The sequence below is a fragment of the Caretta caretta genome, chromosome 21, assembly GCF_965140235.1.
Source record: "Caretta caretta isolate rCarCar2 chromosome 21, rCarCar1.hap1, whole genome shotgun sequence".
NCBI lineage: Eukaryota > Metazoa > Chordata > Testudines > Cheloniidae > Caretta > Caretta caretta.
Window position 1 is genome coordinate 19,035,633 of NC_134226.1, and position 13,120 is coordinate 19,048,752.

The 13,120-nt window shown below is 46.6% G+C and overlaps 1 protein-coding gene across 5 annotated transcripts in view; it reads left to right on the forward strand.

The window, feature by feature from the left end:
* The window catches only part of IPO9 (importin 9), a 169,755-nt gene that overhangs the window by 88,097 nt on the left and 68,538 nt on the right, over positions 1-13,120 (forward strand). For all 5 annotated transcript variants that reach the window (XM_075122089.1, XM_075122091.1, XM_075122090.1 and 2 more), the window contains exons 11-13: positions 1,041-1,139; positions 1,329-1,435; positions 11,587-11,726. In XM_075122089.1, the coding sequence (XP_074978190.1) occupies positions 1,041-1,139; positions 1,329-1,435; positions 11,587-11,726 (346 nt within the window). The remainder of the gene's footprint in view (positions 1-1,040; positions 1,140-1,328; positions 1,436-11,586; positions 11,727-13,120) is intronic.

Here is a 13,120-nt window from a genome sequence, read left to right on the forward strand (position 1 = left end):
CCTTTTATCCCATGACTGTTTACTTTGCTTAAGAGCTGTTGGCGAGGGACCTACATTTCATTTGCCAGAGTTTATGGTCCTTTCTATTTTCCTCATTAGGATTCAACTTCCACTTTTTAAAGGATGCCTTTTTGCCTCTCACTGCTTCTTTTGTTTTGTTTAGCTGTGGTGGCTCTTTTTAGGTTTTCTTACTGTGGATAAGTTGAGGTATACATTTTAATTTGGGGTATACATTTAAGTTGAACCTCTAATATGGTGTCTTTAAAAAAAAGTTTCCATCTCATAAATTTGTCCAGCTCTTGGGCGCGTGCTCTCTCTCTCTCTCACACACACACACGCTCACACACAAAGTTAAATAAGTGGTTTACCCCCACGACTCCTATTAAAGGGCTATTCCAGAACTTCATCCTCTGATGGTTAGAAACCTTCTAATTTCCAGCCTGAATTTCTTCATGGCCAGTTTATATCCATTTGTTCTTGTCCTTCAGTTTCAATAGGTCTTCACCCTTCCTGGTGTTTACTCCCTAATGTGTTTATAGAACAATCATATCTCCTCCCAGTCTTTGTTTTGCTAGACTAAACAAGCTCTTTCAATCTCCTCTCTTAAGATAGGCTGTCCATTCTCCTTATAGTAGTAGCTCTTCTCTGCACTTGTTCCAGTATAATCTTTCTTGAGCATAGGTGATGAGAATTGTACACAGTATTCCAAATGAGGTCCTACTAGTGCCTTGTACAATGGCATTAATATTTCTCTATCTCTATTGGAAATGCCTCACCTAATAGGTCACAGGATTGTGTTTACCTTTTTCATGGCCACACCAACTGGTGGCTCATAGTCATCCTGTGATTTATCCCTCGCTCCCAGGTCTCTGTTGCTTACACCCGATGAGCCCCAGCTTTTAACAGAAATTCTTATTAGACCCTAAATGCATTACTCTGCACTTGGTACTACTGAATTTTATTCCATTTGTCACTCCAGTATTCAAGGTCATCCAGATGTCACTGAACTATTGTGATTTTTCCCTCTGCTTTTGTTTCAGATAAAAGTCTGGACTGCAAATCCACAGCAATTTGTGGAGGATGAAGATGATGACACTTTCTCCTATACAGTAAGGATTGCTGCGCAGGACTTGTTGCTGGTAAGAAATGTGTTCTGTGTCTGAAGGACCCAAATGGTATTGAATTACAACTTGATTGTTACAAAAATTGCTACTGTAACTTGCATACAGTTTGTACTGGGTAGTTTGAAGTATAACAGCTGCAAAAAGAGTGTTTAAAATGCTCCTGTAGAAAGAAACAGTGTGACAGTCATTATTTCTTTTACCCAGGCTGTAGCTGCTGATTTCCAGAATGAGAGTGCAACTGCTTTGGCTGCAGCAGCTACGAGACACTTGCAGGAAGCTGAGCAGGCTAAAAACAGTGGTGCTGAGCACTGGTAAGGAGGCAGGCAATGTGGGTTACAAAGATGATGGAATAAGTGGTGGCCTATCTCACAGCATTAGGAGATAATGCATTCATAATGCAAATGAATTGTAACTTCTTTCTGGTGATGCAACTGGGGTAACACTAAGGTCTTGTGGGTTTTGTGTGTTAGAAGCAAAAATGTAAAAAAACCCGACCCATGTAAAGACATCTACAGGTTACATATAGCAGTTGTGTTCTCTGCTCTCCCTAGACTAAACTAACAGTTGCCAGCACTTCAGCACTGAAATTGTTCTAATAGTTTTCAATGAAAAGTTTTTTTTCGGTTACAACAATTCCAGATGAGTTATAAAAACAAATTTGGGTGGACTTCTTCATTGGTTTCATGCTGCTGAATTCAGGTATCCCCTCTTGAATTTCTGTTTGTGTGTGGATTTTTCATTATCACCTCATGAATGTGTCCAATTTTAGAATAGTTTTCAACGGCCCGTATTAGCTGGGGAAAGGGGAAGAAAATACATCTGTCTAATGCAGGGGTATCAAACACGCGGCCTGTGGGCTGGCTGCAGCCCGCCAAGCTCCCCACCCCCCGGAGTTATTTCCTGTGGCCCCAAGCTCCCCTAACCCTCCGCCCCCCTTCCCCACAGTGCTCCGTGTCCCCGCTCCTCTGCCTACCTCCAGGCGCTTCCCCCCACCAAACAGCTGTTTGGCGGCGCTTAGTGGTTTCCAGGGGGGAGGAGTGGGGAGCCATGTGCTCGGGAGGAGGTGGAGAAGAGGCGGGGGCAGGGGAAGGGGTTGGAATAGGGGCAGGGAGAGGGTGGAGTTGGGGTGGGGACTTTGGGGAAGGGGTTGGAATGGGGGCGAGGAAGGGGTGGGAAGGGCAGGGCAGGGGCGGGGCCTCATGGAAGGGGTGGAGTGGGGGTGGGGCTTTTGTATCTTTATATGAAAAGGTGTCAGTGATGCGGCCCTTGGGCCAATGTACTAGTCCTCATGTGGCCCTCGTGGTGATTTGAGTTTGAGATCCCTGATCTAATAGATACCTACTTACTGTCACATAAATATCCTGTGTTAGTGTTAGCTCAGTGTTGTTTTTTAGTGGATATCAGAAAGGGGCAGTAACCACTCCATAATTAAATTTTCAGCTGAATTTCTCTGGAAAGCCTGATATAGCCCTCTCTGGTTCCCCACCCATCCCCACAGCAAAACAATGGCTGTCTCAAAATTGTTAAATAAAGCCTGAGTTTGAGGTAGGTTCACCTTAGTCCAGAAAGTCATTGGCTCTGAGCTTAAAGTAAGCCACCAACTAACTGCTGAAAGCCTAAATGTCATTATTAAAAAAAAAAAAAAAAAAAAAAGCCAAGAACACCCAAGACTATATTTATAAATAAAAAAAATTGATGAAGGGAAAGATAGGTTTATATTTTGAGTTATCACACGGAGATGGCTGATAAGTTCCTCACAGAGAATTCTTCTGATTTTTGCTTTATACTAACATAAGAACAAGTATAGTGTGAGCACTAATGTTGTTTGTTGGATTAATCTTTTAAAGGTGGGTGGAAATGCCCCTGTCCTGCAACCCCCTGGTAGCCTCAGTATCACCATTCTTGCAGACATCCTCAGGTGCTCATTTCTTATGGACTAAAGAGGAAAAGCAGAAGAGGGTGTTTGGGTTGTGTGGGCATGGGGTTCAAAAGAGTGGCTCTTGTGTTTGGGGGATGGGGGGGGGACTAAAATGGCTGTGGAAAAGGGGGACAATGGAGTAAGAGAATATGCGGGTGAGACAATGGAGACAATGAAGAAGAGGTCATAGGCAGTACAGCAGGATATTCTACCCCTCCTACAGATATTAAGAGGCTTATCAGTGAGCCTTAGGAGAAATAACCTCACTCCCTGCAAACCTTCGAAGGCTCATTGGGGTTCCTCATAACCACCCCCAAAGTCCTAGGAGCCTTATTAGGCTTGGTAGATACTAATGAGTGACAATAAAATCAGCCCCAATGTTAACACGCTCAGGGTTCATTGGGGAGCAAACTGCCTTAGTGAGGCTTGTTGGCAGTGGTGGTTTGGCTGGCCCCTGAAGAATGCACTAAGGTTTTCAGGAGGTGTGTGCAAAGTCCCACTAGCATCCTAAGGCTCATGCAGTTCAGGAGGCTTTTAATGAGTATCTTTAGGTTAATGGGGTGAGCATGAGCTTTCTATGGCTCACAGTGGGGACTCAATCTTTGTGGGGGGTCCCCTGCTATTCAGAGGGTGGGGGGAGGCCCAGCAAGTCTCCTGAAGCCAGCAGGGGGTGGTTGGCATTGTGAAGGCCACTAAGAGCTTCATAAGGCTCACTGGGAGTTGATTCACTTGCCCTGTCACATATTAGGATTATTTAAAAAACTTAGGCCTGTATTACCCACAGGAGGGTCTGGTTCTGTTCAATATCTTTATCAGTGATTTAGATAATGGCACAGAGAGTGCGCTTATAAAGTTTGGGGACTGCACCAACCTGGGTGGGGTTGCAAGTGCTTTGTAGGATAGGATTAAAATTCAAAATGAACAGAACAGACTGGAGAAATGGTCTGAGGGAAATGAAATTCAATAAGGACAAATGCAAAGTACTCCACTAAGGAAGGAACAATCAGTTGTTCTTCGCGTGCTGTCCCCGTGGGTGCTCCACTCCAGGTGATGGTGCTTCCCAATGCCATTGATCTTTGGTATCAGTGCCTGGTCGGGATGCACATGCTCAGCTGCTGTCTCGTGGCATCATTAGGGTCTGCCTGAGTGCGTGCGTTCCGCACCCCCACTCAGTTCCTTCTCAACCATCCTCGGCTGAAGACGGGACTCGGTGCTATTCTCTTCCCTGATCACAGAAGGAAATAAATAACAAGAAATAGAAATAGTTAGCTAGACATATCCCAGTTCTCTCCCTTTCTTTAGAATAGTTCATTAGTTTAAAAAACAAAAACAAAAAAGCCTTTTATCTCATGTTCATCTCCCATTGAGACTTCCCCCTGGGTAATCATACTTCCATCATGCCGGGGTCCCCGGGCTTTAAGAAATGCGGGGCTCCTGCAAGGAACCTATGCTGTGGTCTGATGGGCACTCACTCTGTGTGAAATGCTTCGGCAAGACACACGTCCTTTCCAAGTGTCTCCACTGTACCAACCTGAAAACCAGGGCTCGTCATGACAGGGACTTGCAACTAAAAATGCTTCTGTTGGAGAAGGCTCTGCAGCTGCCTATGGGGACGGGCAGTAAACCCTCTCCCTCATGCTCCCCTGCTAGGTCGGAACTGACCGGGAGTGCAGCTTCACCCTCTCAGGCAAAGAGGCAGGAAGTCCAAATGTCTCCGCGCAGAGACCTTCAAAAGGGGAAAGGGTCTCCTGTGAGATCTTTACCCTCTGTGCTGACAGCACCAAGAGCAGGTGCCTCCGACTGCCTCAGCCATGGCTCACGCGGGGTGCAGAAACAGGCATCCGACTTCCCACAGCGGGAAGCTTTCCTCCACCCGATGCCGTGGCCTGCGCAATGGCAGGCTCCTCCCCAGTGGCCTTTTTGAACTTCCTGGGCATTCCACCAAAGCTGGGGGTCCCCAGTTCTGGAGGTCAGCGTCGGTGGCTTCAGTATCCCACGTGCCTCCTCCACCCTCCTCAGCGCAGGTCCAGTCACCGTACCGGAAGACCCAGCGCCACACAATCCCATCGGTGTCGAGGGTCAGGAACAAGCGCTGGTCCCAGATAGAGCCTTGTCCTGATCTTCACCAGACGAGGCAGTGGCTGGAGCCTCCCCGCTCCTGCACTAGGGGACAATAGGGTCCTCCATCAGCTCCTGAACAGGGTGACCCAGAACCTGGGGATCCAGGTTGAGGAGGTTGCTGAGACATCGGATCCCATGGTGAACATTCTGGCACCCTCTGGCCCCTCTCGGGTTGCCCTCCCGCTCATAAAAACTATACAGGAGACCACCAAGATACTGTGGCTGACCCCTGCCACTGACAGCGAAGAGAACCTAGAGAAAGTATTTCATTTCATTTTAGGGATTCGAACATTTTTATACACCACACCACCCTCACCCACCCCCACCCACCAGTGGATTCCCTAGTAGTAACAGTGATGAACAAGCAGGAGCGCCAAGCACACCAGGGCCCATCACCCAGAAACTGTGATGCAAAAAAGCTGTACGTCTTTGGGAGAAAAATTTACTGGGGGGCTTCATGCTCCATCTACACAGCGGAGGCACTTTAAGCTGCAGCCCCGCCTCCATTCTATCATCTGCAGTAGGCAGGACTTCTCTAGGAGGCATAACAGAAATAATAGAAGGAGGGCTCAGGGCTCTAGGCAAGTGCAACAGTCCTCAGGTCAAAAGCAGACCTTTGGAAGTTGCGCCCAAGGGTGATGCACCAGTCCAAACTCTGGACCCATCCATTCCTACCTTCCTGTGCTGACTATCCCATTTTTCCCTGCGTGGGCCTGAATTACATCAGCTCTCTGGCTGATCTGCACAGTAGAAAGGGTATACTCTCTCCATCTCCCTCCCTCCCTTCCACCTTTCTTCATTGTCCCTCTTCAGGGACCCCTATCATGAGCAGCTTCTCATGTAGGAGGTGCACATGCTCCTAAGTGTGGGGGCAGCAGAAGAGGTCCCTCAGGAGTTGAAGGGCAGGGGATTTTTATTCCCGGTATTTCTGAATATCGAAAGCCAAAGGTGGCCTCGGGCCCATCCTAGACCTGCGAGACCTCAACAAGTTCATACATAAACTGAAGTTTCGCATGGTCTCTTTGGCCTCCATTATCCCTTCCCTAGATCCGGGGGACCATTATACCGCCCTCGACTTGAAGGAAACTTACTTTCATATTTCAATAATGCTGTCCCACAGAAGGTACCTCAGGTTTGTGGTGAACCGCAATCACTATCAGTTCACAGTCCTTCCTTCTGTCTTGTCAGCGGTACCTCGAGCATTTACCAAGTGCATGGCAGTTGTAGCTGCTTTCTTGCGCAAGCGCCAGGTGCAGGTGTTCCCATACCTCGACGACTGGCTGGTCGATGGCTGCTCCAAAGTGCAAGTGGAGGCGCATGTGAGTCTCATAAGAGAAACTTTCGAAGACCTGGGCCTTCTATCGAATGTACAGACATCAACCCTGTCCCCTATTCAATGGATAGAGTTCATAGGTGCAGTGTTGGACTCAACACAGGCAAGAGTATATCTCCCAGAGTCTCATTTCCATACCCCGTGCAACATCGTACAAGGTTTCAGACAATTCCTTATCACTACAGCAAGGAATTGCCTAAAGCTCCTTGGCCACATGGCACTTGTACCTATGTAGTATATGTGACACTATGCCCCATATTCTTCATAGAAATATTGTTGTATGTTTATAGCATACCTAAGATTATTTTATGCAAAATGGGTCTTGTGAGATATCCTTGGAAAGGTTATGATTTCCTGAATATGATTATCCTATTTGTATGCATGTATTATTTTTGTATCTAAAGTTAGGAATATTGACTATATATCTGTACTACAAAAGTGTTTGCACCTGGGGAATGGCCATCAGACAGAATGCAATCAGTCTGAATGTGCCATTAGGAAAAACAATAGGTCTTTGAACATGGTAATCTCCCACCATCCTGGGATGCTACAAATGGCCTCTGACTCATGGCTGCTTTGACACTGAAGAGTCGTGATCAAAGTCACATGGTACTGGACTGGATAATAGAATACCAGTATTTTTCCACTGAGGGGGGTGGGGGAACCACATTGGAAAATGAAGGATTTCTGCCATACGTAAAACCCATTTAAGGCTGGGGAGTGACTTAATCAAGGTCGCTCTTCACTGAATTTTTGCCCAGGATGACTGCTGGTAACATCCAAGAAACAAAGGAGAAGGGGGGAAGGGGAAAGAGCTGAGCCCAGGCTGGGAAGGTGTCTGGCCTGTGAAAGAAATACCTGGAGTTTTAAGCTGCAAGCAAGAGCAGCTTGCCTTCAGGAAACTCTGCAATCTCTCTAAAACAACATTTAGGGTGAGAAATTGCTTCTTGTAACCCGTTTCTTTACTATTAAGCTTAGCTTGCGTGTTTGTTTCATTTGCTGGGTAATCTGCTTTGATCTGTTTGCTAACCCTTATCACTTAATCTATCTTGTGTAGTTAATAAACTTACTTCTGTTTATTCTGAAACCAGTTTGTGGAATTCATAACTGGGGGGCAAAAAGCTGTGCACATCTTCGTCCACATTGTGGGAGAGCGAATTTTATTTACTTACACTGTACAGTTCTCTGCAGCGCAAGACCATACAATTTTGGGTTTACGCTCCAAAGGGGGTGTGCACTTAAGTGCTGGGCAATTCCCTACCTGATTCTTCCCATGCAGAGCTCATGTCAGTGTCCGTGTCTTTCTGAAGCTAGGTGTGTCCCTACCTGTGTGTGTGCTGGAGGAGGCTTGAGGGCCTGGCTCAGCAGGACAGTGTAAGGGAGCCCAGGCTGGTGGAACAGGCAGGCTCGGTGGCACCCTGGAGGGGGCAACCCGTCACAGTACAGCATGCCGGACTGAGGCTCAGACCTCTTCAGGCGTGGTAGCCTTGGTGTATCAACCAATTCGGTATGGTCTAGACACAGTTGTCACTCTACCCTGGCCAGTTCTCGAGTCTCTTCTATGGTGACTCAACCCACAAGCAATGTGTGCAGGTGTTCCCTTCTGCAGACCTCAGCCGTCCCTTTCATTGGTGACAGAGGTGTCAGCGATGGGTTGGAGAGCGCACCTAGGGGAGCTCAGGACCTGTGGTCCCAAGTGGAGCTCTTACTTCATATCAATGTCAGAGAGCTGAGGGCAGTCCGTCTGGCATGCCAGACATTCCAGGTTCACGTGGAGGGGAGATGTGTTTCGATCATGACAGTCAATGCAACAGCGATGTTTTACATAAACAGAAGGGGAGCATGCTCCTCTCCCCTGTGCCAAGAAACCCTCAAACTGTGGGACTTTTGCATAGCTCACTCAATACACCTGGAGGCTTTTTATCTCTCCAACGTTCAGAATGAGTTTGTGGACTGTCTCAGCAGGTCCTTCCACAGCCGTGAGTGGTTCATCCGCTTGGATGTTGTGAACACCATCTTCCAACAGTGGGGAATTCCTCAGATAGACTTGTTCACCACGCAACATAACAGGAAGTGCCTGCAGTTCTGCAGCTTCCTGAATCACAGCCCGGGCTCCATCACGGATACATTCCCTCTTCCTTGGAAAGAGCACCACCTGTACGCATTTCCACCCTTACCACTTCTTCACAGGGTGCTACTCAAAGTTTGAAGGGACGAAGCCGTGGTGCTATTGATAGCTTCAGCCTGGCCTTGTCAGCACTGGTACACGTCTCTCCTGGAAATGTCAGGGGAAAACCCGATCACCTAATTGCTGCTCCAAGACCTGATAACTCAGGATCACTGCCGCCTCCAGCACTCTAATCTCGAATCTCTTCACCTCACGGTGTGGAAGCCCCATGACTAAACCCAATGGAGCTGACTTGTTTGGGCCCAGTTAGGGAAGTCCTCCTTAGTAGTAGGAAACAGTCCACTAGGACTACCTACCTAGGCAAATGGAAAAGATTCACGGTTTGGTCTTCGCAATATCTCCCATTTTCTGCACTCTCGTCAATATCCGTGATATTGGACTACTTCCTGCACCTAAAGCAGCAAGAGCTTTCTATGTTGTCAATAAAGGTCCACGTGGCTGCCATTCCCTCCTTCCATCCAGGAGTGGGAGGCTGGTCGGTGTTTGCCAATCCGATAGTTGGTCGTGTTCTTAAAGATCTTGACAGGCTATACCCTGATGTACAACAGCTGATCCCAGCCTGGGATCTTAACCTGGTTGTTTCCAGACTAATGGGGCCACCCTTTGAACCACTTGCAACATGTTTTCTGTGCTTTCTCTCCTATAAAGTGGCATTCCTGTTAGCAATAACTTCTGCCAGGAGGGTGTCTGAGCTTAAGTCCCTAACATCTGAGCCTCCGTACACTGTGTTCTATAAGGACAAGGTTCAGCTTCGGTCGCATCCGGCCTTCCTCCCTAAAGTTGTCTCCCAGTTTCCTGTTAATTAGGATATTTTTCTTCCAGTGTTCTACCCCAAGTTCTACACAAAGTAGCAGGGAGGAAAAACGTCATTTGTTGGACATTTGCCTGGCGTTAGCCTTCTATATCAAACCGACAAAGCCATTTCAAAAATCTGTTCAGCTGTTCATCGCGGTAGAAGACAGTTTGAAGGGGCTTCCAGTCTCCTCCCAAAAAATCTCATCACGGATTACTTCCTGTATCCGGGCATGCTACGATCTGGCAAAAATACCTGCCCATGCGTTGACAGTGCACTCCACAAGGGCACAGGTGTTGTCAGCGATGTTCCTGGCCCAGGTTCCAACCCGAGAAATTTGCAGGGCTGTGACATGGGCCTCAGTCCACACCTTTACCTCGCATTACGCCATTACTCAGCAGGCTAGAGATGATGCAGCCTTTGGCAGAGCATCGCTGTAATCAGCGAACCTTTGAGCTCTGATCCTGCCTCCAAATTTCGGCTTGGTAATCACCTAAATGGAATCAATATGAGTAATCACTCGAAGAAAAAACAGTTACTTACCTTTTGTAACTGTTCTTCGAGATGTGTTGCTCATGTCCATTCCAATACACACCCACCTACCCCTCCGTCAGATCATGGCTGGCAAGAAGGAACTGAAGTGGCTGCGGGTTGGTGCCATATTCGGTGCCATAGAGGCACAACTCCAGGAGGTGCCTGAATCAGCCCAATGGGTACTGCTAGGGGAAAAACCTTCCAGCTGCCATGCACGTGGCACGAGCACACCTAATTGGAATGGACATGAGCAACACATCTGGAAGAACAAGTTATGAGAGGTAGGTAACTTTTTTTGCACGCATTCAAAATGGGAAATGACGGCTTAGGAAGGAGTACTGCAGAAAGGGATCCTGGGGGTCATAGTGGATCACAAGCTAAATATGAGTCAATAGTGTAATGCAGTTGCAAAAAAAAAAAAAAGTAACATCATTCTGGGATGTATTAGTAGGAGTGTTGTAAGCAAGACACGAGAAGTAGTTCTCCCACTCTGCCCCGTGTTGATTAGGCATCAGCTGGAGTATGGTGTCCAATTCTGGGCGCCACATTTCAGGAATGATGTGGACAAATTGAAAAAAGTCTGGAGAAGAGCAACAAAAATGATTAAAGATCTAGAAAACATGACCTAAGTGGGAAGATTGAAAAAAAAAATTGGGTTTGTTTAGTCTGGAGAAGAAAAGACTGAGCGGGGACGTAAGTTTTTCAACTATATAAAAGGTTGTTACAAGGAGGAGGGAGAAAACATGTTCTCCTTAACCCCTAAGGATCATACAAGAAGCAATGGGCTTAAATTGCAGCAAGGTCGATTTAGGCTGGACATTAGGAAAAACGTCCTAATTGTCACGATGGTTTAGCACTGGCGTAAATTGCTTAGGGAAGTTGTAGAATCTCTGTCATTGAAGATTTTTAAGAGCAGGTTAGACAAACACTTGTCAGGGATAGTCTGTATAATACTTAGCCCTGCCATGAATGCAGGGGATTGGACTAAATGACCACTTGAGATCCCTCTAGTCCTACGATTCTGACTGGGAAGTCAGATGAGATGAACAGGCCTTATAATCTATGAATGAAATTTCCATACTAAAATTTTGTTTAATAATAATTTAGTTACAAGGATAGCTCTGTAACTTAATGTTAAAATTCTGTACAGAAATTCTGTAGCTAGCAAAAAAAGGACATAGTTAAGGTTAAACTTACAAGACAACTTCCTATCTTAAGCATAATTTATGGCTAAAATGTGATCATATGCTATGTCAACAGTAAATCTATTGGTGGGTCGATTAGTTTGTTAGCATGTTAGTCCCATATCAGTTTAAGTTTTGTGATTGGTGTATAGAATTTTTATAATGGAAAAGATATTCTAGGTCAGAAGTTCAAGATCTAAGTGGGACTAGGGTAAAGTGGGTCAGATTTTTGTTTGGAGAGGAGTGAGATGATGGAAGGCGCTTAGGATCAAAAAACCTTGATGGTACTTTCATCATTTTGTCTCTGTCTGTGTGTGTGTGTCTGTGTGTGGTTTTTATATATATTCAGAATGAATGTGAGAAAACTAATGGTATCTGAATTCTTTTGTAGGTGGAAGATACATGAAGCCTGTATGCTGGCACTGGGCTCCGTGAAATCTGTTATCACAGACAGTGTGAAGAATGGTAGAATCCATTTCGATATGCATGGATTCCTGACAAATGTTGTTCTTGCAGATCTCAATCTGTCAGGTATGTCAGCAAAAATTCTTTGAGTAGTGGTAATTGCTGCGCATCTGGTAGCCCAGAACCATTGAAAAGCATTTCCAAATATAGGTGTTCAGTGTATGTAGAGGAACTGATATGGTTGATAAGGTGGAATACTGTTGCACAGAAATATTTGGGGGAAACTGCACAGGTAGAGGGGCATCGTATTTGCATGCCCTGCCACATTTCACACACAATGTAAACTTGCTTAATCTAAGCCAGTCTACTTTCAGTTGAAACTTCCTGTGTAGGTGGATGGCTCTGAACTTGTAGGATCCTCTGAGGGTGGAAGGGATACTATCTTGGGGAGCTCTCCAGGAGTTAGAAAAGTCAGTAGCATCCTTTGAATACTTTAAAATAATCCCAGGAGGTCTGTAACATCTAGTTTTAAATTAATCTGTTTTGGTCTCCATTCAAACCAATAATAATAATAATAGCTGATTATGTACTATGCAGGGGATCTCCTCACTTTCCCATCTTAACTTTCCCAGGGAGGCGTAAAGAATTGTTAAAATGGACTGCCAGTGATTCATGTTTAAGAAAACAGGTCAATCTGTAATTTTGACCTACTTGGTTTGAAGTGTGTGTTGTGTTAAATATGCCAGGCTCTTATTGGAGAAGTGAGCAGTTTGAGAGACTAGATAAGCAATAGTGTTGATTTCACTGTGACGGGGTGTACCAACCCCACATTGGGTCAGTGGGATGGATCAATTACTTGAGCCCAGAAGGCCATGCCCCGTTTCCCCTGCTGTGCATGCTCCAGATGGAAGAGCCAGATAAAAGAAGGCAGCCCAGCTCAGTCAGGGCTGACTGTGGAGGAGAAAGGACGTGTACTGCAGGTTCCTGCAGAGGTGCCTGCGACACTCCAGGTGGTAGAGCCTGAGGACCCGAATTGTGCTGCAGGTGACTTGCTGACTGTGAAGACTGACGGAGAAGCCAAGCTGCTGCCACCTGAGGAGATGCCCAGGACACAACTTGTGTTAGGAAGTGACCCAGGGAAGGTAGTAGAAGCCGATGCCTGAACACCTAGGTGGGAGTTCTCTGGCTTCATAGGGACCTGGGTGAAGAGGGCAGGGCCGGGTTTCCCTACTAGCCCCATAGGCCACCAGGCGTGACTGCTTGTCTGCTCGTCTGCTCTACGTCCCAGCCCAGAAGCGTAGGGGTTATAGACTGGTTGTTTTGCCCGGCCAAGGGGCCATAGACTGATAGCTGTTTTGCTCTGCCCAGGGGGCCAATTCCCCCAATTGCTACTACCTACCCCAGCCAGGAGGCTTAGGGGCCATAGACTGTTTGTTGGTTTTGCCCCACTAGTGGATACAGACTGATCATAGTTCTGTCTTGTCGAAGGGGGCCAGGACTCCAGTTCTGGGCGTCAGTCC